Source organism: Malurus melanocephalus, unplaced genomic scaffold, assembly GCF_030028575.1.
Source record: "Malurus melanocephalus ecotype Western Australia unplaced genomic scaffold, MMel_1.1 scaffold_145, whole genome shotgun sequence".
NCBI lineage: Eukaryota > Metazoa > Chordata > Aves > Passeriformes > Maluridae > Malurus > Malurus melanocephalus.
Genome location: NW_026623377.1, coordinates 292,433 through 318,281, shown reverse-complemented (window position 1 = coordinate 318,281; position 25,849 = coordinate 292,433). Strand labels below are relative to the sequence as shown.

Sequence of the window (25,849 nt, the reverse complement as noted above, 5' to 3'; positions counted from 1 at the left end):
TTCTTGGCACATGTAGGGAGGATAAAAGCCTAATGGGTGCGAGTGTCAGCACAATATAAATTGCTGCAAGAAAAAACTTGATGCATGGCTTGGGATCTGAAAGAAGAATGTCCACCATTGTTTGTGATTATGGATCACATCACAATCTAATAGCAATTTTTATTTAATCAATAATTTCCATGCTGAACAGACAGCCCTGTTACAGAGAATCGACAAGCAAGTACTGATAGCGACAAGGCTTGTTATTAATCTTTACCCTGCCAACGTTTCAACCAAAGTACTGTAAAAAAGCACCACCAAGATGGATTTAGAAGTAGGTATTTCTTTTTTTTTTTTCTGTCTCTTTTATTTATTTCTTTTTCTTTCTTTCTTTCTTTCTTTCTTTCTTTCTTTCTTTCTTTCTTTCTTTCTTTCTTTCTTTCTTTCTTTCTTTCTTTCTTTCTTTCTNTCTTTCTTTCTTTCTTTCTTTCTTTCTTTCTTTCTTTCTTTCTTTCTCTCTTTTCTTTCTCTCTCTCTCTCTCTCTCTCTCTCTCTCTCTTTCTCTTTCTCTTTCTTCCTTTTGTTTTTCTTTTCTTTTTAGCGACACAGTCCGAATGTCTTCCCCCCTTTTCAGGTATGAAATGTTCCATACATTTTATATTCTAAGTTTATTTGAAAAACCTGGGGTTTGAATTGAACAAAAAGGCAATTCTTATTAAGCAATTTCACAAATCAGTGGGACCTAGCCCAGTGCTGAGTGTTAGCCATTATAGGCTAATAAATCATACTTTCTCTTTGAGATGTCAATCGCCAAAGTGCTTTGTAAAAATGTTGGCATCTGTAATTCAGCGAAGCCTTTTCATCTTGAAATAAGATGCTCCAGACTGATAACAAGAATAATCCTCTCTTGATCAAAAAAAAATCTGCATTTTACCAATTAAAGCTGCTGCCAGAAGCCAAACGGAGCAGCACTGAGACTCCACTGTAGTTTATCTCTGCTAAACACAAGGAGGGATACAGTTAGAGCTTTGTTTCATTTTCAGCTTGACTACTTTATCTCATGAAGAACTGCAGCATCTCAGCCCTGCAATACACATAAGAATGGTATATGCAGACCTCATACCTACAGTGCGAGCCATCAGAGGACCCACTCCTGACAAAACCACCACCCATTCATTTTACAGATTAGGTACTCGACACCTTGAAGAAAAGTCACACTCACACTAAAGTTTAAGCACGAGAAAACACTAGATTTGTTTCACCATGGTAAAAGGCTCATCTGCTTTTCTTTTTTCGTTTGCTTTCTATTAAGAGGTTACACAAACAATAGAGACTGCAAAAATGAACCCATGCAGCCCAATCCTCACAAAACCTAATGCAGAAACTTCACTCTGTATTTAACTTGTCTGCCCCTGCCTCTATCTGCACATGCAGATCTGCCCCTTCTGTCTCAGAAAAAGCACTTCCCCATGCAGCTGAACCAGCACTCACAGATTTCTATTCTTCCCAGGATTGGTTCACGATGGGTAGATCTTTTAGGCAGAATATGGGTGACAACAGCAGCACACAGACACCAAACACATCAAGGTAGATCTTCCACTGGTTTGCCCTAATAACACAGGCTGTGTAACATCAAATCACTTAACAGTAGCAAGGCATGAAAAAGCYGCATAGAAATAACAGGTCTGTAGCTCTGTCCAGGTGGATCTGCTGTGTCCTGGCCCTTTGGTCAGAACTGAAAGGTACCTGAAGTCCAGGCACAAGCCCAGGCCTCCTTACAACTCTGAGGCAGCAAAATAAAGGCAGGAAGGGACTTCCCTTTTCTCTCTTCCCCATGATATGCCAACAAGAGTCAGAAGCTGAAAAGTCAACTCAGTTTGCAGCTTWACTCTTGCCTCTGTGCATTTGTCTCGGTCAGCATCAGCTCCCGTGGGACTTGGCTGGCAGCTTCTTATCCTGCATTTCTCCCCAAAACTGGAAGTCACCTATAAAATATCAGTAACTTGGACGAGTTCAGTAACTGAACTCTCAGGCAAAATAAACACTTAAAGTAAGCAGGTGTATCCACAAAGCACCTAGTGCTGTGTGATTAAAAGCACAGACAAAGTCAAACCCTCTACAGCCCCAGTGTCTGCTCATTAGGAGCAGAGAGGGCAGAGTAACTTCTGAGGGCACAGGAGGAACATTGCTTGCTCCTACCTACAACAGTGATTAAGAAGTGTTATTGAAAGGACATTTCAGAGCTTACCAACCTCTTTCAGGGATACCAATTCCAAGACAATGACTTCGGCAACGCATATGAACAGAAGCTATAGCAGCAGAAGACTAACAACAAGTTTTCCTAATGCTTTGAAAGAAGTGTTAATTACAGAGGAATTAAAATAAAAAAATTATTACATTTCTCTCTCCAAATCCCCTCTTAATACTTCACAGATTAGGGCGGATTTATTTTGTTGTAAACCTTTCTCTATTAAAAAAGAAATCCTCATGTTATTTTTTTTCCCCCTGCTCCTCTGTGATTCATCAAAAGCCAGACTCTAAGCAGGGAGACTGCCGGAGTACTTGTGTAGTGGAGTGCTTAAGAGGACCCGAGCCAAAGCACAGCTGGCCTTTGGGTCAAGCCCAGAGTGAAAAAGATCTCATCACAAGGCAGCACTGCTGACTTTTAACACTGTTGGGAGGCAAAGGGCATCATGGTGACTGACACAGAACAAGGATGTGCTGAGAAGCACAAGCAGGGGCCATGCCAGAGCCTGGGGGCTGCTGAGGTTCCAGAACAGCAGTGAGGTCTGTCTGTCGCTACTTAACCTTAAAACCCAACAGCGTTTACATGGGTACCTTTGATGGGGGGTTAAAGACTTGCTTAATTTAAACAAGCCTGTGTTAGGTACCCAGGCAGAAACCAAGAGAGAATGAACATGCTCTCCAGGGCACAGATCTGCTTACCACCTTTGTTATGTCATCTAATAAATTGCCTGTCTATAAATAATTCAGTGATTCAGGCGCAGTTCAAAAGGATGGGTTCAGCAGCTTATAATCACAAACAGTTAGGTGGTGTCTTAATTAGAATTCAGCATTTAAACAGGTAATGAGGAAGAGATTTCAAAATCTAAAAACTTCTACACAGATGTTTCTTATGATTATTTGCTATGATCTGTACTTCCTTTCTCTCCTCCCCATTGTACCCTCACAGCTACAAAKATAAATATATTGAGGGGATGGACAAACTGGAAAAAGCCTTCTCATGGCACTTGCTTGCCACTGAAACAACTCCCTGYCCTCTTCAATGTTGATGCTCAGTCCAAACCTTGGGCTTGTCTCACTTGAAGAACTGATTTCTTTTGCCCACAGCACTGCTTCTCCAAGTATGAGTTAGGGTGCAGACCCCAGTGAGTAAAAAATAAAACAAGATGAAACAGAACAAAACCACCAACAAAACCCGCTTTGCTGTTGTATGTAAAACATTCTTCTTTTGTCAGGAAAAAATGATTACTACAATGGATTTCATGTTCTTATCTATTCCTTACTCTTTTCAATTAAAAGGAAACATTGCTGAACCTTTCAGGGCACTAGCTGTCACTGCCAAGCACAATGAGCCTGTGAATGCACTGAAGCCTCTCTGTGTTACTGTGCTAGAGCCAAATAAAATTATAACGAAAATGCACTGAAAACTGACTCTGCAAAGAAGATTTAAAAATTAAGTCAATCCCTGAACATATTTCGAGAAGCATGTAAACTGGGATGTGTAATTACACTCCTTTGGGACTGTAAGGGACTCGCTCACAAAGCTGGGACGTCACCTGCACCATGACCAGTTTGCAAGCACGCCTCCAGGACCCTGAGAGAAGAAGCCACTAATGCTTGAAGGATAATCTATTTGTTGGGCCAGATCTGTTKAAGTGCAGGTGTCCATTAGTACAGCTGTACCCAGCACCCGCTGGGCTTTGGCAGCTTAGGGGTCTTTGCCCACAGAGCACTTTCTCCTCTTGCCAGTGCTGGGCAATGGGCAACTCTCTGGGTCACTTACGGGTCTGCCCCTGTAGCTCAGAGTCAGGGGCTTGTCCTCTTATTGCTGTTGGATCTTTGTTTAGAGAGAGTAGTGAAGCTCTCTCCAGTCCTTCCCTGCAGCTCTCCTACAGGAGAGGAGCTGAGGAAGCCACGGGCCAAAGACAGCAAGTGAGRTAGCAGAGGAAGTGATGCTTTCAAATATCTTGACTTTGAGTGTCCTTATTTCTGGGCATCCAAAATCACCCACTGCAAAGAGGGCTAATCCTTCAGAGAGCAGTGTGTTCCCCACCTGCTGAKGTTCTTAAGTGTTTTGAGGTACACAGCATTGATTAGGGCACCTCACAGATGCTGTAAAACCTGAGCAGAGGCTGGCTGTGGCACACTTCGGGTTTTATGTAGGTCTCCATGAATTGCTGGACAAATTCTGCTGATCAGTTGAACCCACCTTTTTTTGTAGGAACAGAGAGCAAGGACATTAGGAAATCCCAGTCTCGGAATTGCATGCAATGGCTCTTTTGGGCACCCTCAGCACACTATGATACCTTGAGAACACACGGGCACCTGAGAAACACAAAAGGCTGACCTCTGGTGCAAGGAGGGAGCCAGGTGGAGCAGTACAATCTCCAGGGATTGCCAGGGCAGTGCTCCCATCATTGAGGCTTTGCAAACAGGCAGGAAGACCTCGGCAAATTGAATGCTGAATGTAAGACATTGCTGTCAGTTTAGGGCTTTTTGATCTCATCTAATCAAATGTAACAACAATGAGAGAATTTTATTGTTGTACAATTAAGGAGAAAACACTAACAAAAAATAGCTCCACAGTTCTTCAAGCGTGTTTTTGAACAAAAAATAATTATCATCAAGGCTGCGCAGTAAGGGGGATGAGAAATAGGCAGCACTGCATTTTTCTGATTGCCATTGTATTAATATTTAACACTAAATTCAGTCATTTCCTTGAAGGATAATTTTCTTAAACAAACTTTTATCTTTAGTGTCTAACCCTTTCGCAATATTTTATTCTTAAACTGATTTCTGGGGGAAAAAGAAAGATAAACTGCAACAAAAAGCAGATTTATAAATATATACAATATCTTRTTAGCTTCTAGGCGCTCAAGTGCATTTATCACATATTTAAAACAAACTTAAGCTCAGCTAAGGCCAATTATAATATCTCGCTGGGCAGAGAAATTAATTAAACAGCTGAATGATAAAGACCCCAGCAGCAAACTGAGCCTTTAAAATAAATAAGACCTTTTTAAAAATTTTTGAGAAGAAGAAAAAAGAGAAAGAAAGAAAACTCTAACACACATTTCAAACAGTAATGTACCCAGCCTTTTTGGGAGTGCAATGAACTGCAAATAAAACTACCTGGCGGGTGAATGCAGTGGCAGCTCCAATGTGGCTCGCCAACTTTGTGTCTTGCTAATGTGCAACACACGCACCCCTTTTGCATCAACTTCAAATAACCCTGGGATCTCAGCAGTGCAGCTCAGCGACAACCAGAACAAGGGCAGAACTTGTCAGGATTTAAGAGCTTTCAGCAAAACCCTTCAATTGCAGCTGGTACCCTATTCCATAGAAGGATATCAATTATAGATAGTGACTTGCTTTAGCAGTGCAGTCGGTACTGTCAGACGCTAGATAGACAACCATGAAGAATCATGAATCTTTCTATTAACTGTAAGAGAAGGAGGGGGGCTGAGAGGAAGGATGGATAGGTGTTATAAATAAGGCAGAGTGTCTGATGGTTTAACACCTTGTCTTTTGGTGTATGCATCTTGAAAATTTAACCATGCTGCATTCTAAGTGACACGTATCACTTGAAAATAAGAGCACCTGTGCCAAAATAATTTCAGTGTCAGACCCTTCTGGGTGGGTCAGTAATGATTCTTTTAGGTAGCTTTTCAGGTATTTATTCACAGCAGCTCAGGTTTTGTTCATAAATTCAGTCAGAAAACATTGGGACCTAAGAACATTTTCACTGGCACCCACATTTCACACTAATAACTGCGGGACTTTGCTACAGAAATGCAGGAAAATGACATCAAATGATGACTACTCTGCACCACATTGCTATTTCTTCTTTAAAGCTGTATCACATATTTAGACATAGATTTTGGTTGCATTTACCAATTCATACATGCTATATTATACATCACTTTGTAATGCTGATTCACCTACAGCTGATTTCAAAGTAAATCAGGTCTCATAATTCCCCAAAAGATAACAAAGCTATGCTTATGTGACAGAAAGACCAGAATGCACACAAACTCCTATTTACCTTTTTCAAAACACATATGATGTTTGTGTATACACCCTATATGTGGTGGGAGTAATGGCATCAATAACATGAACTGGGTATTGTGGAAAAGTTCTTTGGAGCTCTGCTCAGCCTGGCATGACTAGAATTCACCAAATCAATTAAGAAACAGAAAAAAAAAACAGCTAGAAACCTACTTCCATCTCTTCCCTTAACACTGTAGTTCCTCTAAAATTTCAGTACTTTAGGAAGCAAGGCTTGGATAATAGTCTGTCCTGTGCCATTGTACATTCTGGGTCTGATCTCTTCCTATTGTGCATAGTTACATCCATACAGAAATAAAGCATTTGTTATCTGGTTGAGTCTTGCTAGGGCAATTTAAGCTTTTATTGCCTTTATCTATGCCAGTTGCCCCTGTCTTGGTGACTACTTTTCCACAGCAGAATCAACAAAACAGGATGGTTATCTTTACTTTTGACATCCTGTCCAGCATCTTACTTCCAAACCTTCAAACTCTTCAAGCTCAGCTGGAGCAGTTCAGGTTCTGCTGAGTCTGCCAGTGGGTTGGGGATCACCAGAAGAGGAGCAGCAGCCAGGAGAGGAATGGTGGCAAAACTGTGCTGCCAGACCTCAAGGTGTGGAGCACGAGCCCATCTGCAGTCCCACCTGCACAGGAGAGGGCTCAGGTGCCTCCAGACAGCACGAGCAGCCCCGGAGCCGCAGGGTGGCAGACTTCGTGCCCATGTCAGATGTACTCCTCCACCTGTGTTTGAACAGCCTCTCACTCCATGATACCCCAGGCTTGGTGAAGCCTCCAGCTCTGCCATGGTGGCAGTGCTGCTGAGCCAAGGGTGCAGCCCTGGTGCAGGCACACACATGCACAGGCCAAGGCAGGAACTCAGAACCATGCTAACACCCACTTAAGCACAGCTACGGCTATTTGTTTCTGCTTGGATTTACCACCAGCATTCAGATAGGAGGCACACGTGAGCCACATCACCTTTTCAAGTGAGATTTTCAAGGACCTCACGCTCAGGGACAAAAGACTTTCTGCCAGCGGGACACACCTGAGCAAAATGAGAACTGCCCTCCCGTGAAGCTCTACTGAGACCAGACATCATTTCCCTTGCTGCTCCAGATGTACATCAAAGGCTGTGGCAATCAAGGGCAGACAAAATGTGCAAGAGGCAGACTGGAGTGAGCGGCCAGGCTTTCAAACAGGGTTAGATGTCTAAAGTCCTTTGCAATTCTGGGCAGAAATAACTTGCTCAACTCAATCATAACTTGCCCACAGCAGGGCTCTGCCGGAGCAGCAAAAGAAATCACAAACCATGGCCCCATCACYGAGTCCCGCTGACTCTTACAGCTTGATTTGTGCTACTTAAATATGATGGTTGCCATGATGAATTTATTGTCTTCAGGGTATGGAGCCAAGTCTTGTACCTTGTAATCTTAAACACCATCATAACATGCCTGAATCCTGAGACTGACTAAAAGAACAACCTGTGTCATAGAAAAACTTTTTATATTCCTTTTCTGTGTCTAGAGAAACCCATTTAGATGTTGTCGTTGTTCAGAAGCATAAGAAATACGCTTTTTTCAGTCTTGCTGTTGACCATTACAATGCAGGCAGATTTGCAATAAGAATTCCCCCAAAACCAGCACATGAATTTTAAAAAACTCCAGAGCAACTAAACTACCACACTGTCAATTTAATTCACTTTAAAATACAAAACATAAGCCATTAGCTAACAAGCTCAGTGGATTCCCATTAAATTTGACAATTGAAACATGAAAAAATTCTTTTCTGTTTTTTCATTGTCAAGGGTACCTTTATTCAGAATTTCTCTTTTATTTCATAAATATTTTTGTATATTATTTATGCATAGCCCCAGATGATGCCAATTGGTCTTTTTACATAGAATCAACTCAAAGACCAACATTTGATCTTTTCATTTAAATGTGTCAAACCCTTTGCAGCCACCATTTGTATGGGATTTCTTCCCAAAAAGTTACTGTGACACCAAAAGAGTTTCTCCCCATTGATTTAATTTTGGCCTACTGAAATGCTAGGGAATTATTTGTGCAAAATGTCTCCAAAGAGCTCTTGGAAAAGTGTAACATTTTGAACATTATTTTAGTTTTTGAAAATCTTTATCATTATTGTTGTTACTGCTGCTGCTATTACCTAATAATAACAACTACCTAATAATAATACCTGAAAATACATCTCGATGTATAACTGCGACACCAAGAGGTTCTCACACTCTGGCAAGTGAAAGCTGACATGGCTTTACTGAAGTCAGCTTTGCAGGATCAGTTTACCATTTTGCATAGCGTTTGGAAAGGCATGATGAGTTTATTTTTATTTATTTTATGTGAAAAAGTAGATTTTTCAACTTTTTCAGCTATTTCAGTAGTACTAGCTCCCTTCTGCAATAAATTTTGCATGATATCCAAGAAAGTATTAAACAGTATTCTAAAATGCAATTCTGACACACTGCTCATTTGCTGAAGATGTTCTTCTCTGTTCTGTACTAGGAATTTTTTTTTAAATATTCAATATTATCTATGATGCCATAAATAAGAGAGGTGCTGCTAGCTAAGGAGGTTAGAACTGTGGGGCGATTGTACTTGTCAGGTTGTACTCTGGATTTTGTTTGGTCATTTTCTAGCTTACAATACTACAAAACAGTACAAATTGTTTATTTGGGAGAGATGACAGAGAGGAATAAAAAGCAAGGGAGACAAAATTAAAATTTGGTGTAGCACAGAAAAGATGATACAGTTTGCTTCTGCTAAAATGACTGAAACAAATCAGTCCTCATGTATTTAGCCAAATAAGCCTTTTCAGTTTACACACAACAGTAAATTGATAGCAAAACTTCCCTTAGGGAAGGGAAAAAAATTCCCCTGACCCAGTTCTACTGTTACAGCCCCTTTGGGGAGAAAAAAATCAAACTTGGCTAAAGGTTAATAATCATTCATGTCCAGCTTACTATTACTCAATAACTATCAAAGTCTCTAACTCAAAATAGCGTTTGCTGGCTTACAGGATCAGAGCCATTACAACCTCTGTTGAAGACTTTATTGAATTTTACACTAAGCTTTAGCTGACTGAACAGGTCAAGCACTGTGGCTTTGAGTTTTCTTTATTCTCAGAAACTCATAAACCCCTCTCCAGTTTGCAGTGCTGTTAGCTAAGAAACTTGACTCAGCACAAGGTCAGGGAACCTGACCCCCATGAAAAGGTCACGTAGTTTTAAAACCTAGTTCCTGAATACCATTAACTTACATGCACTAGCTGTTCCTGCGTGTCAAACTCCCGGGAACAGCCTTCCCAGTGGCAGTTTGTCTCATACACCACTTCAGGCTCCTGTTTGCTTTCATCTTTGTCCCCTTCCTCTTTTACCAGGGTCATTCCTTCTGGCTGTTCCTGGAGAGAGGAAAAAAACAGGGGTGAGAAGAAGAGAGAAGAAATTCTGAAACTGAGGAGGAAGAAAAGTGAATTATTTCAGCATTAAAAGAAAGATGATGGCTGTGTGTGTGGAGGAGGCAGGCGAGGGAGGATTATTTTACTCTCACTTTACTATGCTACTCTGTTCTACAAAATACAGAAGCTTCAACAGGCCTGATAAGCTGGAAGCCATTTGCAAATGTAAAACAAATTCTTCATTCCCAGAAGCACTCAATGCAAAGAATGTCTAAAAAAAGTCCCTTTACATTTCAATTAAAAATAAAACATAATGGGTTGCCTTCCTTTATTTAAGTAGCTTGTTATTTTTGCACCTGGCTTTCATGATTCAGTGGCACCACGGATGTGAAAGGCACTAATTTATATAGTTGAATTAATTGAAATTTGATTTCAGTACTAGGGTTGGATACAAACTGGATCACCAGTAATCCAGTGTGTTTCCATTGTTAAAACAGTGACAGGTTTGCACACTAAAATCCTTACAAGAGCAGACTGCTAATTTTTGAGCTATTTGTTAGTCTGTTCTTGCCCATAACATGTACGTGAAAGGGCTGAGCAGGGGAAGAAAGTATTTAATTTTGGGTTTTTATTTCTGACCTCTAGTTCATCAGGGTGCTTCATTCTCCCCAGCTTGTTATTTGGTGAGAAAGAGTCAAATGTTAGTGTAAACATTTGGTTCAGATAATGCACTCCTGTTATTTTTCTATTTCAAACCTGCTGAAGGATTTAGGCAGACATCTGCTTTGTTTTCATGGATTCACTCACAAGACTGAGACTCTGATTCTCATCTCCCTTGAGTCACTAGAAATCAAGAGTCACTCTACTAAAACCAGTGGCATTAACTGGTATAGAAAGTACAGCAAATGAGACCGGAGCCTCACACTGGTGCCTCAGTGCAGCACAGTCCTAAGACCCAGTAAAAGTCAGGATGGCCTTTAGTATTTTTGCTGAAGAGAAAGCATGTCCTTAGTAAAGATCTGGATGTCTCTTGTTCACTTTTCCATGGCAAACAGAGGATCGAGCATGCGCTGACGGGCCAGAGGTGCCTCCTTCCTCTCTGCCCGCATCCTGCCACAGCCCTTGCACCCCAGCAGCTGACACATTTAACCCTGGCTACTGCGAGCGGCAGCTGCCGGTGAGTGCAGTACACAAAGTGCAGGGAGCCTGAAAACACGCAGCACATTTTCCCTCCAGCAGCAGGAAGGAAAGCTCCTGACTGGAACCTGGCTGCCATACCTGCATGCTTCCTGCTCCTGGGCTGGGGAGGTCCTCCTCAGGCTTTATCTTGGAGCGCTTGTTGTGCATGGGATCTCCTGTGCTGCTCACCGCAGATTCGCTCGTGGGTTTATTCTGCTGCAGGCAGGTGGGGTTTGTTTGCCCCAAAAGAAGACAAAATTAGACTGCGATAAATATGCTGCTCAAAACAAAAACATGCAGCATCTACTCAGCAACTTTGTATGGAGAAGCTTTGCCGTTACCTATATTGGATATGCAATTATATTGCTCTTCAATTACATAGCATTAACTCATGGAAGAGCTGCATTGCTCAACCTTGTAGCGGAGCAGGGAGGGAACAGGAAGGGGGGCATTTGATGCAATTCCTTGTTACAAACCAATGCTGGTTTTGTCAGGCCAGTAAGAGGTAGGAAGAACTTGATTTCCCACATAATGACAACTTTGAAAAGGTAATTTTGAAAAGCAAAATCATTGCATGCTCAAGTAAACACAAGAGAAAGATTTCTTTTTTCACAGTGGAAGGAAAGGTTTTACATTTAATATCTGCACACAAGATCTCAGTTCCTTCAGTATGTTTCCCATTATAATGGGGATAGGAAGAAAAACTGAAGAGTAGTGTGAGACTCAGCTAAAAAATCCCAGATGAAGTCCTGGATTCTCACGAGTTAATAGCAAAATAGCTGACATAAACAGGCCAGAATCTTGTTTTTCTCTTGTGCTCAACTGAACTCCATTATCTACATTTGCAAAAGGAATCCAGAGATCTTTTAGAGATATCTGAGCTTGCAGGGACCCCAAACAAAAAAATCAATGTTTCCTAAAGCAGTATGCTCTTTTCTACATTAGTAAAAGCTAGCCAGGAGATAAACAGCTTCCAGACTGATAAATAACCTATCCCAGGACATCTGGAAACAAACAGCACTAGTTAATAACAGGCAAATAACAAACTGTGATAAACTTTACATATGGGGCTTCATTAACTGCTACTCATCCCAGCTTTTCAGAATACACCTTACTGAAATGATAAATTCAAACTCATTAAGTCCAATTTTGCATAAATCAGAGAAAAAAAAAAATCTTCAAAACTCTTCACTATCTTGGAGTTACTCTTGCTCACAGAGTTACTTGCTTCAAGTTATTCACAGCTGTACCAGGAGGGTAGAACATGCCCGTGTATCCTACGGTCAGCCTGATTGGAAGGTGAAGCTGCTAATCTTTAAAACATTGGTGTTTGGATGCATTTTGCCCCTTTTCTTACACCCCACTTCTCCTAAGTTCCTGTGTAAGATCGAGGAGAGGCAGCTTGGAAGGAGAAGCTGCTGCAGCACTCTGGAATATTTATGAGGGCTAAAAAGTCCACTACCAATCAGGAACTGCACCAACACCCCTGTGATTCATAATAAAGTGACTGCAAACAGTAGAGATGCAAGAAAACTGTTATCGAAGGGTCTCAGTGACAGTGGTGATTAATTGCCATAGAGACGACGTCATTTATTTAATTTTTAAATTAATGGGGTGTAAAGGTTTCTTTTGTTGCCTCTCACCTGTGTGGACTCAGAAGGACCAGAGCTGACCTGGACAGGGTTCAGGACACTGGGGATGCCAGGGATAGGTCTCTGGGTAGGAAAAGTTGGAGCAGGATGGATGAGTGGAGGGCTGTGTCCAAAGGCTGAACCTAGGGTTTGCTGACGACTTATAATTTGCTGATGCATTTGCTGGAGGGATACTGGTGTAGGAGGGTATGTGAAACTCAGAGCAGGGCTGAATTTGGGAGAAAAAATAGGGAAGAGGGAGGAAAAAGATGAGGATCATTACAGTAAGGAATCACACAGATGAAACCTTTAAAATATATTTGATATATTTAAACTACTTAAAACCAGCTTTCCCCCTCCCCCTCATATCCTTCTCTATGCCCCAAAGGATGATAAATCCTGGTTTTAAATCCAGAGTTGCCCTGGATCTACTAGTGAGTACAAAAATGATACCATAACAAAACGTAACATTTTTTCGTAACCTCTACCAGAAAACCACAGAAAGCTGACAGAAATAAAATTCAGGAAAACTGAAATAAAAGGCAAGCAGTTCAATATCAGCTATTTATTGCAATAACAAACTTTATATAAAGAAAAAGAATGGGTGTCTACATGCTTTATAGTACTTTTATTGATAATGGAGTTCCCCTATGTTCGCGTGTATGAAGCAGTTCCTTTAATCTTGGCTCATGCTACGCTCTTTCATATGTCTCTAGATCTTATTACAAGAGGAGAGAAAATCAATTGGTTAAATGTGTTCTGAACACCATGCTTGTCATATCACTCATTTGTTTGCAAAGATGGAAAGCTCAGTTCATCCAGAATGTCACCTAAAGAATTTCCATCAGTGCCGTTTGGTTACAGAAACTGATGGATTAACCTTTCCCCTCTGAAATTGGTGATCAATGACTTTCAATGTAGAAATATTCCAATGGGAAAGCACTTCTCCTTCTTCCAGTTAAACAACATTAAATGTCTATTAAAGCCCATTATGCATGTTAATACCTGTCATCACTTCATTACTTCACCATATTTCCCAGACCACAGTGACTTAGGAGGAAATTACACCGCCATCTAAGGATCTATTTTGTGGGTAGTGCAAAAGCATTCTTTGTGTCACACTTGAGAAACAAATGTCACAGAACTAAATCTTCACACACAGGAATAAGAGATCCTTCTGTAAATATTTGCCAATAATTTCCAATCATGAAGAAAAAAAATATTCATTGAATAAAAAAAAAAATACACTGAACTATCAGAGTTCAAAAGAGCCATGGGTATTTAAAACATTTTGTCTTAAAAGAGAGGGATGTAGGCATTATATCTTCCAAGAATCAAGGCTTCTTCTAATGTAAAATTTATCCAAATGAATGGTCTGGAGTCTTAATTGCTGATGCTGTTAAGTGCATTAACAGAAAACACTGTGACACAAAAAGCCAAAGTAATTTCAACCATTTTAAGAAATAATTCTACAGAAATTCTGTGTTCATTAATACCACTATACATTCTGTCTGTTTGACTACAATCCATAAAAATACAGCTTCAATGTGATTACATTACTATTATTCCTGGTGAGAACTCTGAATTACAATAATTTGCCCATTTAGGACAGAATATCATTAAGAATACCCTGGGAGAATTTCACTGGTCTTTGAGGAACTCTCTTTTCATTCTGCATTGTACTCTTTCTAATAAAGGGAGGCAGAAATGTAGTGAAAACAGTAATTGTTCACAGCAAGAGTTAGGGAGAAATCAGTAATAATATCCAGTTATTGGAGCTCTATAGTCCCTGCTAGTGTTCCTGTAAGCAACCATGAATGATTACTGCATGACTTAGCTAAGGTAGCTACTATGGATGATTAATAGGACATTAATCAAAAGATGCATATCAGGCTCAGAATTTGTTCACAAGCTTTCTTCTAATAGTTGATTTCATGTTCACTGAGCTCTATGCCAGTTTGTTCAATTTATTCTTCAGTGTACAAGCCATTCATCAAAGAACATAATGATTTAACACTCCTTTTCCTTTTTAGTGAACAAACATTACTAAGTGTAACTACTCTGGTCGGTTCATTAAAAAACACACAATTACACTGCCATACGTGAGGCTGAAAAAAAGACTCCTTGCTATACCCTGGTGTTTTTTGCTTCCACACATACACTGAGAGTTCACCTCACACACCTCAAACACTAGACGGCACCAACCCAGAGTTGCTGTCAAATTCACTGACATCAACAAACACGACACAGAAACAGTTTGGATGAGGCATTTTATTTCTCTGTGAGTGGTTAAAGCCTAGGACACTTTCACCCTTCAGATGAATCAGTTTAAAAGAAAAAAATAAGTGGAATTATTTAATTGGCAGTTTAAAGCACACAGCAGCCTTGGGGTTAGGGTTTGGGGGTTTTTTTTACTTTTTTTTTCCATTTGACCTAACTTTGCAAGTCCAGGTTCAAAACTTTGGTAATGTTCTTGAGACCCTATATGGTAAAAAGACAATTGTATGACTCAAGCAGTGCAGTGCTTAAACATTAAGTCAGTATACTTGTTATTCCCCTCCCTATATCAATTAAAATTGCCCCCACCGAAAGAACAGATTTTATCCCACAGACATATCCTCATTATCTACATCTGCCTTAAACCGTATGAGAAGAATCCACAAAGAGGATGCTAAGCCAGGCACTGACAAAACTGTAGAGTACAACAGAGGAGACAGACATCATTTAGCTAGACATTCTCACTGGAAAACAGTGACACCAGCAACAGATGCATTAAGATGCTGCTGGACAGATGTGCTAGGGGAGGAAGGAATCCTTTTTGCTTTAGTATCTTTCTTTTACCCTGTGCTCATGAGCAAGGGTTGAGTCTAAGGGACTAGGATTTGCCTATGGAGCCTGACAATCTGCACTCCATTCCCTCTACCTCCAAACTTCAAACAACTCAGAATGAAATGAAAAGGTGATTGTGAGGGAGCAGAGGAATAGTCAGCACAGCAAAGGGGAGTAACTTAGAAAGGGAGACAATGGTTCAGCCATCAGGGTGACTTCTTAAATAACTCAGACAGCTGCCTTCAAATAACAATTCTCTCCAGCTGTTTGTGGAGAGCTCCTCATAAGGCATGTTGACCTGGTTGGATTTAATGTCACATGCAAGATGCTGTCACTGGGCAGCCTGGAGACTTTTTCTAATTTGAACAGATCAGAAGGTTCTGAAGAGAACAGAAGGTGGTAGGTCTTTCTCTGCCTTTCAGAAACCATACAATAAAGTTAATGCGAAAAAGAAGAAAAATAAATCAAAGCTCTCAACATTGCTGGCATGGTGTACTCTACTGGGAAGTGAAGGCCTGGATTCCTGCCCTTCTTCCCAAAGTTTTTCACTGCACTTTGTTCTGCAACTCTTGAATACAGGATGGATGGGGAATCTCCATAGCCCAGAGCCCCATGATCCCTCTGCTGTGCCCAGCAGCACATGTTCTCCTGCTGGCCCTATCAAGCTCATACTTCTCAGCCAGGAGGCCAGCATCAGCAGAAAGGGAGGACAGTGGCACCAGCTGGCTTTGTCCAGTTGTTCCAATCACGCCTGCTTAGAAATGTGCACGAAAATGGCAGAAGTCACACTCAGGAACTGCTTAAAATTCATGTACAAAAGCAGTAAGCAAGACCTGAAAGTAGTGATTTTGAGACTCCAGAAATACTAAAACCAACAAGCAGGTTTTTCAAAAGCAGTGAGTAGTTCCAGAGGCCTCATTTTGAGTCATGTTCCTTTTAAGATAGTTTTAAGAGGCTGCATTTCAGACAAGGAGAGCTCAAGACATCCAAAATCCAAATGCCAGGAGAATACAAGATTCCTGCCCCAATCGTTCATGTTTCCCAAAACACCAGTCTATTCTGAAAAATCCTGGATTCACAGAAATGTAAACGAACTGTAAATCTTTTCTTCCCTCTACCTACTGAGAAATAAAAATTTACACCACTGGAGGGAAATTAATTTGAATTTCTCTTACAGACTTTTCTTTTAAACGAAATAGAAAAGATGAGAGTATGTACGTTTTAGTATGGCCACTAAAAATTACATGCCAGTTATCTTTTATTTGTTGAGTTTTATGAGGAAAAAGGGTTAGAAGAAATGTGCACTATTTCTCCTTAAGCATTCAATAACTCATATACACTGACAGAAAAACGCATCAGTGATATAATTTATTTTATCATACTGTGGGCTTCTGTGTCTCCCAGTCTGTCAGTCTCTATCTCTCTCTCTCTTTCTCTTCTCCTCATCTGCAAAGTCTCAAACTCCCTTCAAAAAAGGTAAAGCAGGGCAGTGAACTACATTGCAATTACATGAGCACATCAAATTTTAAAGAACAGACTTCAAGAAGAAGAAAAACAGACGTTATAATCAAAACCAAACTTTGTGGCTACTTTGTGTCTGTCCTGCTAACAAGGTCATCCAGTTTCTGGTCACAGCTGTGGAATTTACCACATAACATCTGTAAATTAAAGTCAGGAAAAAGTCCTTCTTTCCTATACATTGTATAGGTGTGCCTAAGGAGACAAAAATGCTGAGGAGATTCCAATTTTGTGAATATTGCAAGGATTGTTTCATTCTATCACATTCATTTTAATACAAAACTCTGAGAGTAACTTCTTTGTATTATAAAACACAAAGTTCTGCAAGATCTGATGCATGGAAGTCTTGTAAAAGTATTTTGAGTGCTTTCCCCTTTGCAAGGTTTTAGGACAAGAGCTTTCCAAGCGTGTAAATGAGGGAGCACTAATCAAAGACATGGGTGAACAACTTCAAAGAGTAAAGAATAGTGATAGTGGACTTTTAGGATAGCTGCAGATATAGCCAGCAGGTTCATTTTGATTACACAAATCCAAAGACAACAAGTCCATAAAGAAATATGAAAGGGAACAAACAGGAGTGTATACTTTGGGGCAGCTAACCAAAGGAACTCTGATATTGGAAGAGAACTTAAGTTAGAAAGCAGGGGTGTTCCTGTGCTTCTTAAATAGCACCCCCTCTTTGCACCATCAAGGCACACTAACGAGAGTAACAGAAAAGATAGATTTGTTTCTTTGGGATATCTTTATTTATTCATATAAACAGAACCACATTATATTTACCATATGGAAAGTTTCTTTCCTATCCTCTACCTTAAACCTTTCCTGTGTCAATTGAAGACCCAGCATGTTGTTACTCTACCCAGCACTCATCATCCACCTTCCCCGTCCCAGACTTTCTCTCTTTTCTTTTTTTTATATTTGATATTATTATACCCTCTTCCTGTCCAGTCCAGAAAAAAACAGGTAAAGTCTATTTCAATTAATTGATAGAACTTTTCAGACATCTTTTCAGTTCCTTTTCTTTGCTTATCTATCCCTGTAGTACCCCAACTGCCCAACACCTTTTTGAAATAAAACAATGCAGAACACATCACAGAACAGGAACATGGGGCACTGGGAGACACACCGTCTCCATCTCAATCATGAGGCAGGAGAGGGCTTCAGGCGCTTTGGGCTTTGAAGGGTCTTTGATGTCTGGGTGGTGAACTCACAGTCTTCATGAGGGAGGGTGATAGCAGCACTGCAAGGGGACACACAGGCCCTTCCTAATTTGTGGGAAAGCCTTGGCACTCCCTGTTTGCTCTATACTCTCCATCATTTGTTCTTGCCATCAGGGACTTATACTAGACAGACCAAATGATACCAATCCCTTCAAAAAGAACCCTAGTTCAAGCAGGGACAAGTTATTGATAGGTGCACTGGCTTCATGTACAATAAAGCTGAGCATCAGGTACTAGGGTAATACAACTCATGTGCAGGTAGGCACAGACATCACCACTTTGTCTCACTCTCTCTTAAGAGTTGCTTGAAGCCTGTGGGTCAGGAAAACAGGGAAACCAGGGTTACCAGAAAACTACTAATATTGGAAAAATATCCAGACTCATCAAATTCAATGATGTTTTTATCCTTTACTTAGACCAGGCCAGGATTTAATCTTTAGTTTCTCATTTCAATTTTCAAAGTCCTTATAACTTGTTTATGGAAGTTGGTAAGAGACAAGGAAGCACCTTTCGTGTTTTGCAAATGGATCCAGTTACTGTTCAGGAGAGAACTCTTAAATACTTCTGAAGAGGGACTGACTTCAGCAATTCTTTAAGTGCTGTCCTAAAGCCTGGGTCCTACAGACATAGTAATCTCAATTGGGGTAAGTCATAATACAAGTCATAAGTTAACAGTGATCGAATACTGCTTTTCACATGCTCAGATGCTCTATTTTTTAATAGAAACTAATACAACAGCTTCATTCATCCCATGATAAACTGCCACGTAGGAGCCACTGCTCAAAACAAGGGACAAATGTAAGTGTGGCTGGGAGTAGAGCCATGGGTGCTGAGGGGATCTGCATAAGCTGACTTCATGCATAGAAGTTGACATAGCTCATCTGATGGAACAAGGTGTGTGTAATATGCAGCCAGGAACACTGTGCAGTCAGATGTGGAAAGCTGTGGACAGTCAGCAGTACAGACTCATAGCTGGACCCCAGCAGAGGAGTAAAGAAAACAAGGCAGTGAGTTCCCCTTACAACCCAGAAGACAAGAAGTAACCACTAATATTCCATAAGAAAACCATCTCCTGCTGTTTGAGTTGGCAGAAACAGGAATTTCATACATTCCATATAAAGATACAGGAGTGGTAAAAAGAAGTTTCCAACTCTATCCTCTATTTCCGAGGAAAGCAATCGGCAAGAATGAATGGTGACAAATTATTCAGGCCACAGCAGTGACAAAGCACTCAGCAACCTTGCAGCCCTGAAGAGATTTGTGAAACTCTTTGTGTTTCAAGTATGTTAGACACAAAACAAAAACCAAACAAAATTAACAGGGAGACTTTAGAATACACTTCTGTTTGGAGCAATTCACCCACAATATATGTAATATTTTTAGTAATAAAAAATTGTGGTTTATATTCTGTTCCTCTACCTCAATTTTTTAACTGACAACACTGAGCACTGAGTAGGTAATGCAGACAAGTCATTAGAAGTTTTTATGGCTTGTTCCTTGAGTACAGGGGATAACAATATCAAACTTTGACTGTGAAACTAGACATAGTATGATCTTAATACAGGTATGACACTTGAAATCCTTTGGAAAACTATTTCAAAAATTACTGGGTTTCCCAAAATCCCTCTGCATTTGTTGACATGTTGCATTAAAAATCACTGACTTAGAGACAGGTCATCTAAATGAATTGGTAAAAGGACATATCCTGCCTCTAATAAAGCAGAGCATATATTGTACTATGTTTCCAGATTTCATCAGATAACAGTCATCATTGTAAGATCGGATTTAATTTAATTCACATACATTGTCTCTTTTTTTTTTTTTTTTTTTACTTTTACCAGTTTAAAATTAACTGAGTCCATGGTTTCTACTCTCTCTTCAGCTTACTTTATTATCTATTCTGTTTTATCTGCTAGGCTAGGTGAAATTTTTCTTCATGAATACATTGCCACATGCCAGAGTAAAATGGTATCGTTTCACTGAGAGCAACAGAGCCACGCTGATTAACCTTATGTGCTCAGACAGCACTGTCAGCTTTGTCCTTCTCACTGGATTATTCCTGTGAAGGAATCCTCAGTACCCTAACTGGACTTTACATTAATGGTACCTTGCATAATTTATCTGTGCTCCCTCCATCCAAGCTCATGCCACTTCTGGCAAACATAATTTTGAATTAAATTCATGGCTAAGCAATTCTGGGCTTCTAAAACTGGTATCATTTGTTACATTCAAAGGGCTAATTAATGCTTGCTTTTAGGGTCTGGAAATGAAGTAATGAAGTGCTAAACTCCAGCATACTTGTCTTAGCTTGACAAGTTTCCTGGAATTAACATTGCTCTGGGTTCAATGACTTTAAACTCTTTGAGTAACACTGAACCAGTCTAGAGCAAGTTGCTTCAAATGGACTTTTAATTACAACATCTGTGACACAGACATTTATGGGTATACATACATAATCACACTTGTATATAGGTGCATCTGAACATGTAAATATGTATGCAGTATGTGCCTGCATAGTCTGCATTCTTTATGTTGCTCAGCTTCTTAGATTTTACACTTTCCAAAGACAGAAATCTTGCCATTCATGTGTGTTTCTGTGAGAAACATCCCCTACTTTCTAATGCAAGATGTAGGTGGCCTCCAAAACAATCCCCCAGAGTGTCACCTTCCTATAATCTATATGAGTTTTCTGTAGGAGGCCAGGTGCATGGTTATATTTCCACAGAAACTGATAGAGATGTAACTTTCTGTAATACTGATGAATTTCACTTTTACTCACTTTGTGGCACTTCTCTGTCATTCACACTTTTTGAAAGGAGGTATGAAATGAAGCTATTATGGCAGGATAGAGCATTATATTCCCTTCTTTAGATTAACCACAGTACAAGACCATGGAGAACAAAGCCCTATACTGCACATATGTGAGGGTCGAGTTACAGTAGGACTTGTTTCAGTGGTGTTACACTTGGACTGAATTTGACTCGGTCTGAACCGAAACAAAGCCTTTATTTACAACATATTGCATGCAGTTAATTAGAGAGCTTTTAATGTAAGAAAGGCTTTCAGTCAAAATCAGCTTTGCATCTAACTTAGGCAGATCTCAATAAGAATGAAAATAAAACAACAAAACATCTGTAATGCTGACATAATTAACAAACTCTTTACCCTACACATCCTATCATAATGATCGTATTGCAAAACATCGTCGTGAATATATTTTGTTCTACTTGTTCTACTCTAAACATGTCTTTTTTATTTCATTAACCAGCATTTGACTGTGCCCTTTTACACACATATGATTACAGAGATATACAAACTTCAAACTTACAGTCTAAAACACAAATCAAAGGTAAGAATCAAGGAGTTGGATTTAAGTAAAAGTTAGAGATAAATTCTCAGACGGAGTCTTCTGTTTTGTAGTGCAATCGTCAGCAATCTAGGCATGGAGTTGAGAAATGAAAAAATTAAATCTGCATATGTGACAAAATTATTTTGAGCAGCATGGTGAAAGCTAAGTGGTTATCGTTAGAGCCCAGTGTGCTAGATGAATGAGCAATACTGATAGCAAGATGCATATCAATACTGAAAAGGAATCAGAGCTACTGATACACTGGGTCTAAATTAACTGATACAAATGACAAGAAGTACTTGCTTGTCTCAGTGCAGAATTCAATGAAGGAATGAAAATTCGATCAACATGAAGCTAAAGCATAAACATGTTAAAACAACTGGCTGGGGAAAAAAAACCACAGAAAATCATGGTGCTTTTAATTTGCAGGTCCTCCCCTGGAATATTATTGCATGCTGTAGAAGGAGACTTTCAGACAGTATCAGCAGAAAAGATAATGCAAAAATTCTAAAAGAGCAGACTAAAAACAACATCAGAAAGGAGATGAATAAAAGGAGACGTAGTAAGAATATATAAAATATTGAATAAAGAAGGAGGACTGAGAACATGAGGGCTTCCTGTCTTCTAACTATGAGACATTCTGTTAAATTCAAAAACTGGATAATTTAAACCTGATAAAAAGACACACTTTCCTTTTTTTCAGACAGTGTATAATTAGACTGTTGGCCTCTCTGCTAAAGATACTTTCACTTTTTTCTATGATAACTTCATATTTTGTTTGGATACATAACTCTATTTTTAATTTTTCTCTTGATTTTCTCTTTGTGTTTGCAAAGGAAAACTGGAGAAATTAATATCTAGTCATTTGTCTCTAGATACAATGCAGTTCAGGGAGGAGGGCACTGACTCTTCATACAAAAAGCATTCTGTACAAGCAGCTTATATGAGATGAGGAAATAATTGAGAATTCAATACCTGCTTGCAGAAACACAGACTCTTGTCTTCCTCACTGATGTTAATCCACTGCTGTCTAAGCTCACCCTACCTGGCTATGCCTTTCTAGTGCTCTTTGTTAAAGTATCCTTGCTACCATTCCCTGAGGCTTCAGATCAGCCCAGAGCAAAGTGACAAGAGCCAGAACAGCCAGGGTCTGGCTGTAATTAACCACACTACGTTAATTCCTCTTTTGTGTTCTGATACTATCAGGGAAGCAGGGCAGCGCATGGGGGGAAAAAAGTGCTGCTATGCTTTCTCAGTTTCTTTCAAGGAGATCCCAAAGGGCTCTTGTGCTCACAAGAAAGTGAATTTTCACAGGTTATGAGATGTCTAAGTTATATTCACAGTTATATCTGCCTAGACCCAAAGAAACTCTCTTGCAGTAGGTGGGACTACTGACTTAAACACCTTGTATCTGACACGGGATTCGCCTAATTTTCTAAAAAATTACTTTGTAAATTTGGTATCACAGCATTGCCAAGGGACTGGATGTTCTGAATTTCAAATCTTATAGAACATGAAGCTCCAATCTCCTGTGTTTATTAAAGACCAGTTACTCTTTTGTAAAGGGTTTGAATCAGTACTCTTAATAGCAAGGGAAGTGATTACCCCCTCTATACTCACTCTAGACCATGCTGTCTCTCAAAAAGAAGCACTACTGAAGTGCTAAGTCTAATAATTGTCACGGGTAGCAGATATAACATTAAGTACATCTTGACAAAAGATTAATAGCAGGGGTGCTGCACTGCAGGACTGAGGCAGGTAACCAAATGAGTAAATGTCAAATGAAGGATTATCCTCATCTGATGCTATTTCACACATCTCCTTTCTGCATAATCCCTCCCAGCTGAGATTTAACCAGGTGTTTTCAAATGCACAAAGTAGAAGCTCTACCTGGTGTGCTAAAGGAGAGCCACTATTAGATGTCAGCAGGAGTGTCATCTCCTTTTCAAGTACTCAACCATAGTCAGGATACAGCTTGACACTGCCAGCTGACAATGGCAAAGCACCCACCAGGTCCAGCTCTCTGGATTGTGCTAAACTGCTACTATTTATTATTCAAACTACAGTGGTACCCATGTCAAAGACCAGAGCCCTTCTGTGCTTGGCTTTGTAAAACCAGAGACCTGATTTCATCCTCAAGATCCCACAGTGCTCATATAGAGGGTCCAATGCTGAAAATGTGTGAAGCACACAATGTAATCTTTCAGCCAAGAATGCCTCTTTTTCCAGCCAAAGCAAAGAGCAATGAGGTCCCGGAGACATGTTCTTAACACAAGTAGTACCTTTGCAAAAATGGGTATAAAAGAGCATTGAACCCACAAATCAAAAATACCAGAACTAAACCTGCCCATATCTTCATGTGCCACCTCATCAGCTTTTAGTTATGTGACAGCACACCCTTTTCCCTCCTGCACGATTCATAACTTGTTCAGTGCACAAGACACACAATAGCCTTCAGTGAGAGGCCCTCTGGTATTTTTCTTCTCTGGCCCCAGAATAATGCCCACAAGGCCTTCCTCCCATTGTACTTAAACCATCACTGAATAAATAATTACTGTCACCCTCCTGAGCTTCTCCACTGTGCTCATCACTGTATCATCTAATTGCTTCACAAAGCATTAATGCTTTCAACCTCCCTCTGAGGTGAAGGGGAAGGATTCATTTTGCACAGGAATGTGAATCAAATTAAGACGGAGGCAAAAAGCGTCACTCATTGCGGTTGCCCGATTTCAGACAAGATCTGGGCTAGTTAACATGACACAGCATATAAAATGTTCAAAACAGCTATCAGTATCTTCAAGCCATGGCTGTGAGCAATTTGATGCCTCTGCAGAATTAAGAGGTCACTTCTGACTAGTTCAGTTTGCCCAGCATCAGTCTGGAATTGGGTTGCAAGAGCAGGATCTGCCCTTCAGGCAGCAAACAACCAGGTACGAGGCTCCCTCTTTTTTTAGAGCTGCATAGAATAGCTGAGGTGGTGTCCTGTGGCTCTCACTGATCCACAGAGGTCTTTCAGGATGTTCAGGCTGTGCACTGAAGCAGACAGGGGCCCTATAAATACTGTGCAACCCTGAAGCTAAAGATGGTATCAGAGCACAATCACAAGGGGGCAGTACCTTCATTCTCCGAATGACTAGCTTCTGCGTGCTTTATTTTGCAGCCTTTCCTCTCTTTTACGGCAAGTCTATGTTGTTTTATATAAAGGCATTTGGTGCCAAGTTGCTTAGCCTGTACAGTTTCTGGGCTGACTCCTGTCTCCCCTAAAGACTGCTTTCCATTTCACAAAACTGTTATGGCTGGACAGACAGCTGAGCCTCCACAGGCTTCCCAATGAGATACCAGAGCTACAGCTGCAGGGAAAGGTCCTCCGTCCTCTCTGTGAGCTCTGGAGCGGAACATGCTGAGTGCTTAGTTTATTTAACACATGCTAATAGAAACCTCTTAAGGGTTTATCACTTGGCCAAATAGGACAATTTCTCAAGAACAGCAAAAATCACATCTACATCATCTAGGCAACATTCCTGGCAAAGTTTAGCTTCTCAGTGTAACAGCAAGCAATAGCTCTTCTAGTTTGTACAGAAAATCCACATGTTCCTTAACTTCATTCTGATAAATTAATAACCTTGCTGATGCTTTTTGGAAATATTCAGCCATAGATAGGTATTTGCCATGAAAAATGCTGCCTAGTGTAAACTATTTGGACTGAGTTATTGGAAAACTCAAAGTGATAAAGTGGAAAAATAAGAAGTGATTGGAAACAATATCTAAAATAAAATGATTGTGTAATGTAAGTATAGTTAATGCTAATGATATGATCTAAAGTAGAAATCCTTCCTGTTTTGCAATTCCATCCAGTGGCTTGCTGAAATGTGCCATTTTTTTTGCAGCAGCTTCTACGAGGTTAACCTCCAAGTTTCCAGAAGCTGGGATTTTACATCAGGAAGTGGTTTTTTCTAGACTGTGATCACTGCTGCTGACAGGATACTAAATGGGATGAACCTATGGTTTTATTCAATACAACAGTTGTTCTGCTGAATGCATTATTTGCAAGACAGTGAATAAAAAAATTAGGGTTTACTGATAGTCCTGTTGCTATTTAGTCTTGGAATTTATTAAGACAATGAAATGTGGTTTGGTTTTAGTATCTTATGTCACTGTTTACTTTGGTTTAACTGTTTTATAGACAGGTTCACATTCTTGTATTTGTGGCAGTGAGAAGTTAAAGGGCACCAACTTCTTGGTGGGTTGCAAAGCTTTGAAGAAGACCTCTCACTTTACTTCCTTTTGACTGAGAATGGAGGTGTACATTTCCAGCTTTGTATGTGAATAGACATACTCTTATCAAAATGAAAACAAAAAAAAAAAAAAAAATCTTAACTCAAAATCATGTGAAATTTTGTATTATGCATTCTGACCTTCTTAATGGCTGAAAGCAGTGCCTGT

At 40.0% G+C, this 25,849-nt stretch overlaps 1 protein-coding gene across 2 annotated transcripts in view; it reads right to left on the bottom strand.

The window, feature by feature from the left end:
* The window catches only part of GLI3 (GLI family zinc finger 3), a 202,867-nt gene that overhangs the window by 26,480 nt on the left and 150,538 nt on the right, over nucleotides 1–25,849 (bottom strand). The window contains exons 8-10 of one of the 2 annotated variants that reach the window (XM_057371346.1): nucleotides 12,503–12,719; nucleotides 10,959–11,075; nucleotides 9,543–9,683 (exon numbers count right to left, since the gene is read on the bottom strand). In XM_057371346.1, coding sequence (XP_057227329.1) covers nucleotides 9,543–9,683; nucleotides 10,959–11,075; nucleotides 12,503–12,719 — 475 coding nt within the window. The remainder of the gene's footprint in view (nucleotides 1–9,542; nucleotides 9,684–10,958; nucleotides 11,076–12,502; nucleotides 12,720–25,849) is intronic. The other variant, XM_057371347.1, reaches the window with a different exon arrangement.